The sequence below is a fragment of the Vicia villosa genome, linkage group LG1, assembly GCF_029867415.1.
Source record: "Vicia villosa cultivar HV-30 ecotype Madison, WI linkage group LG1, Vvil1.0, whole genome shotgun sequence".
Taxonomy (NCBI): domain Eukaryota; kingdom Viridiplantae; phylum Streptophyta; class Magnoliopsida; order Fabales; family Fabaceae; genus Vicia; species Vicia villosa.
In genome coordinates this window covers 227,372,400-227,377,358 of record NC_081180.1, presented here as the reverse complement: position 1 = coordinate 227,377,358, position 4,959 = coordinate 227,372,400, and the positions used below count along the sequence as shown (strand labels likewise).

The 4,959-nt window shown below is 39.1% G+C and overlaps 1 protein-coding gene across 1 annotated transcript; it reads left to right on the top strand.

Moving 5' to 3' along the window:
- The first annotated feature begins 530 nt into the window (after positions 1–530).
- On the top strand, positions 531–4,155 carry LOC131644936 (receptor-like protein kinase HSL1). Its single transcript, XM_058915558.1, has 2 exons — positions 531–3,368; positions 3,537–4,155. The coding sequence occupies exons 1-2, from the start codon at positions 761–763 to the stop codon at positions 3,926–3,928; spliced, it is 3,000 nt and encodes a 999-aa protein (XP_058771541.1). The 5' UTR covers positions 531–760; the 3' UTR covers positions 3,929–4,155.
- Positions 4,156–4,959: the final 804 nt, after the last annotated feature.

The window sequence follows — 4,959 nt, the reverse complement described above, 5'->3', positions numbered from 1 at the left end:
GGGAGAGTGATCATGCTGACTCAAAATATATCAGATACTTCCGTAAGTGCATCTACGAAATATTCTGGCACTAAGTCATTCCGTAGATGTACCTACGAAGTATTACCTAAACTGAATTAATTTGCCATTTTCCCCAACGTTCACTACTTTAAAATACCTTGGTAGATGCACATACGAAAAAATTCAATTTTTGACAAAAAAATATACTTTCAGATGTGCATCTACCGAAGCAGAGGACATATTTATTAATAATGAAACTAAATACAGAGTAGTTAGTTTTCATTAAAGTTATATTCCAAAAAAAAATGAAGAAAAAAGCTCCATCTTTTATTATATGACTTATGAGCTTCTAACAAATTTTCCAAATACTATCATTCTTTCACATTTATCTCCACAATTATTAATACTATAAGATACTACAATTACTATTTTTCAATGATATATTAATTAGAAACAGTTACATGTACCTTTACATCACAACTTATCAAAATCCATTTTCAATAACTAGTCAAACCTGTTTATTTTGTCTCAAACTCTGTTGTTTAACCAGACAAAAGAAATTAAATGATGTATAATACCAATACCACTGTCGCACACCATCAAATCATCTCACACACCTTTTATACTCAAACAACACACACCTCAACCAGAATCACCACTACCATGGTTTGAGTATGGACAAACAAAACAAACAACAACAAAACCATTAACAAAAACACAACACACACTGTTTGTTTCTCTTCTTCATCTTCCAACAACAATGTCTCTTCTGTTTCTGTTTCCTTTTCTCTTCTTCATCTTCCTTCAAGTTCAACCAGTTTTCTCTCTCAACCAAGAAGGTCTCTACCTGTACCAATTCAAGCTCTCCGTAGACGATCCCGACTCTTCTCTCTCCTCATGGAACAACCGCGACCAAACACCGTGTAACTGGTCCGGCATAACCTGCCACCAAACAACCACCACCACCACCGTTACTCAAATCAACCTCTCCAACTTCAACCTCGCCGGTCCACTACCAACCTCAATCCTCTGTCGTTTAACCAACCTCACCACTCTCATTCTCACCAACAACTCCATCAACCAAACACTCCCTCCAGACATTTCTCTTTGCACCTCCCTCTCTCACTTAGACCTCTCTCAAAACCTCCTCACTGGCACACTCCCACAAACCCTCCCTCTCCTCACTAACCTCCGTTATCTCGACTTAACGGCTAACAACTTCTCCGGCCCAATCCCAAACTCCTTCGGAACATTCCAGAAACTCGAAGTCATCTCTCTCGTTTACAATCTTCTAGAATCTTCCATTCCCGCTTCGTTAGGAAACATCACCACTCTCAAAACTCTGAATCTCTCCTATAATCCGTTTCTACCGTCTCAGATTCCGCCGGAGATCGGAAACCTAACCAACCTCGAGATTCTCTGGCTCAGTTCGTGTAATCTCGTCGGTGTTATTCCTCACTCATTCGGGAATTTGAAGAGACTCTCTGTGCTTGATCTTTCCATGAATAATCTTCAAGGTTCTATTCCGAGTTCGCTTTCTTTGATGACGAGTTTGAAGCAGATTGAGCTTTATAATAACTCGTTGTCCGGTGAGTTACCGTCCGGAATGTCGAACCTGACTTCGTTGCGGCTGATTGATGTTGCTATGAATAGTATTGGTGGTGTTATTCCGGATGAGTTATGCCGGTTACCGCTTGAGAGTTTGAATCTCTATGAAAATCGGTTTACCGGAGAGTTGCCGGTGAGTATAGCTGAATCTCCTAATCTTTATGAGTTCAAGATTTTTACGAACTTTTTATCCGGTGAGTTGCCGGAGAATCTCGGGAAGAATGGTCCGTTGATATGGTTTGATGTTTCGAATAATTCATTCTCCGGTAAGATTCCGAAGAGTTTGTGTGAGCGCGGCGCGTTGGAGGAGTTACTGATGATACATAATTCGTTCTCCGGAGAGATTCCGGCAAGTTTGGGTGGTTGTAGAAGTTTGGCGCGTGTTAGGTTAGGTTTTAATAAGTTGTCCGGTGAAGTTCCGGCGGGTTTTTGGGGGCTGCCGCATGTTTATCTTCTTGAACTTGTTGACAACTCGTTTTCGGGTTCGATTGGTAAGACTATTGGTGGAGCTGGGAATCTGTCTTTGTTGATTTTATCGAATAATAATTTCTCTGGTGCGATTCCTGAAGAGATTGGGAGGTTGGAAAATCTTCAGGAGTTTTCCGGTGGTAATAACCGGTTCAACTATTCGTTGCCGGAGAGTATTGTGAATCTCTCCCAGCTTGGGATTCTTGATCTTCACAATAATAAGATCTCTGGTGAGCTTCCAGAAGGAATTCCATCGCTTAAGAAACTCAACGAGTTGAATTTGGCGAATAACGAGATTGGTGGGGAAATTCCTGAGAAAATTGGGAGTATGTCTGTGCTTAACTTTCTTGATCTTTCCAGTAATCGGTTTTTGGGAAATGTTCCGATGAGTTTGCAGAATTTGAAGCTCAATCAGCTGAATTTGTCTTACAATGTGCTTTCGGGAGAGATTCCACCTCTTATGGCTAAGGATATGTATAGGGATAGTTTTATCGGTAATCCTGGTTTGTGCGGAGATTTGAAAGGTTTGTGTGATGCCAAAGGGGAGAGTAAGAGTGCTGATTTTGTTTGGCTGCTTAGAGCTATTTTCATAGTTGCGGCTCTGGTTTTTGTCTTTGGTGTGGTTTGGTTCTACTTCAAGTACAAGAATATTAAGAAGGCGAGATCTATCGATAAAACCAAATGGACGTTGATGTCGTTTCATAAATTGGGTTTCGGTGAAGATGAGGTCTTGAATTGTCTTGATGAAGATAATGTCATTGGAAGCGGATCGTCCGGGAAAGTCTACAAGGTTGTGCTTCGCAACGGTGAAGCTGTTGCAGTGAAGAAGATATGGGGAGGAGTTCAAATGGAGACGGAGAGTGGTGATACTGAAAAGAAACAATTCCAAGATAATGCTTTTGACGCGGAGGTTGAAACTTTGGGCAAGATTAGGCACAAGAACATTGTCAAACTATGGTGTTGTTGTACCACGAGGGATTGCAAGCTATTGGTTTACGAGTATATGCCGAACGGTAGTCTTGGTGATTTGCTGCATAGCAATAAAGGAGGGTTGTTGGATTGGCCGACTAGGTATAAGATAGCTCTTGATTCTGCAGAAGGCCTCTCTTATCTGCATCATGATTGTGTTCCGCCGATAGTCCATAGAGACGTGAAATCGAATAACATCTTGTTGGATGAAGACTTTAGTGCAAAGGTTGCAGATTTCGGGTTAGCTAAGGCGGTTGAATCCAATGGGAAAGGAACTAAATCCATGTCCGTCATAGCTGGTTCTTGTGGTTATATTGCTCCAGGTTAGCCGAAATTTCACGCTATTCATTCTATTTTTTCTTCAGGTTTAATCTTATTGTGGTACTATACTACTTATGCTTAACTCATAATCACTGAATTTGTTGATCATTATTAGATTAATTCGAGAACTATTAGGAACTTTAGTTTGACATGATTGTAACCTTTTGCAGAATATGCATACACGCTTAGAGTGAACGAGAAGAGCGACACATATAGTTTCGGTGTTGTTATCCTCGAGTTAGTCACGGGAAGGAAGCCCGTAGATCCTGAATTCGGAGAAAAAGACTTGGTTATGTGGGCATGCAACACGTTAGATCAGAAAGGCATCGACCACGTGCTTGACTCAAGGCTCGATTCTTTCTTCAAAGAAGAAATTTGCAAGGTCCTCAACATTGGCCTAATGTGCACTAGTCCTCTTCCAATCAACCGGCCCGGAATGAGAAGAGTGGTGAAAATGCTACAAGAAGTAGGCCCAGAAAGCCAATCAAAGTCCTCCCAAAAAGCCGGAAAGTTGTCCCCTTATTACTACGATGACGGGTCAGATCATGGAAGCGTTGCTTAATTTTGCTACATTCTTGTGAAATTCTAACTAAGCTTTTCCTCCTCTCTATGTTTTCCACTCATGATTTTTCTTCACAGAAATTGTTCAAAGAAATGATCTGAGAATTTATTTTAGAAGGGTCGAAAATAGAATCATGACAAGTTGATGTTTGTTACTATGTAAAGTCGATCCACGAAATCAAGTCCTTTCCCTCCTCTACTCAATTCAAATTCGCGACTTCGATTTCATTAATATCTCTTACATTCAAAGTGTGATATTCTGAAGTTCTGACTATTAATAAATCTCGCCATAGTACTAATATCAGACAATTCAATTTTCATGTTAGAAAACCGTCCCTACATTTCGAATCTACAGTTAAACCATGCTCAAGCCCTGATAATATTTTGCATGTTACCAGTATAAATTCTTTGACTGCCATATGCATGAAAAATTTATACCTCTGATATGTGCTGGCTACAGCTATAAGAAGTGAGTTAATGAGGTGGTTAGGAAGGCACTGTCCTTGATGGTCCCATGTTTAATTACAGGTTCCATCCATCCATGTGTGTTGCATACTAGTAGACTAGTAGTAGTACTATAGTAGTGTGTTTCTGTGATTAATGCTGCTGGGGTATATAGATATGCAAATTCAAATGATCAGGGGATAGCAGTGTTATTTTTTAGCTGAATTCAGCTGTGGAATTTGGCAATTATTTGGTCAATTCTGATTTTGGCCGGTGGTTTGTTTTTATGACAACCATTCAGTTGTGTAAAGAAAGGTCTTGGAATTTGTTGCAAGGGTAGTTTGTATTTTTTTTGTTTGATTTTGATTGACAGCTCTTATTTATCCGATTTATTTATTAGTATTTGATCTTGCCTATAGGTGTCCTAATCATTGATTTATATAAATTTTATATTTTTAAGGTATTAAATAAAGTATTTGATTTTTCTGAAAATATTTCTAAATATGATTTTTAACATGTACTCAAAATTAAGTACAATTGTTAATATTTTTTTTTTTAATTAAAATTCAGCGTGTTACAAACATTTTA

Excerpts from the sequence above, each read along its gene's own strand:
- LOC131644936 (XM_058915558.1), top strand. The coding sequence starts at position 761 with ATGTCTCTTCTGTTTCTGTTTCCTTTTCTCTTCTTCATCTTCCTTCAA. Across the intron at positions 3,369-3,536 it reads TTGTGGTTATATTGCTCCAG|AATATGCATACACGCTTAGA; the intron begins GTTAGCCGAAAT and ends AACCTTTTGCAG.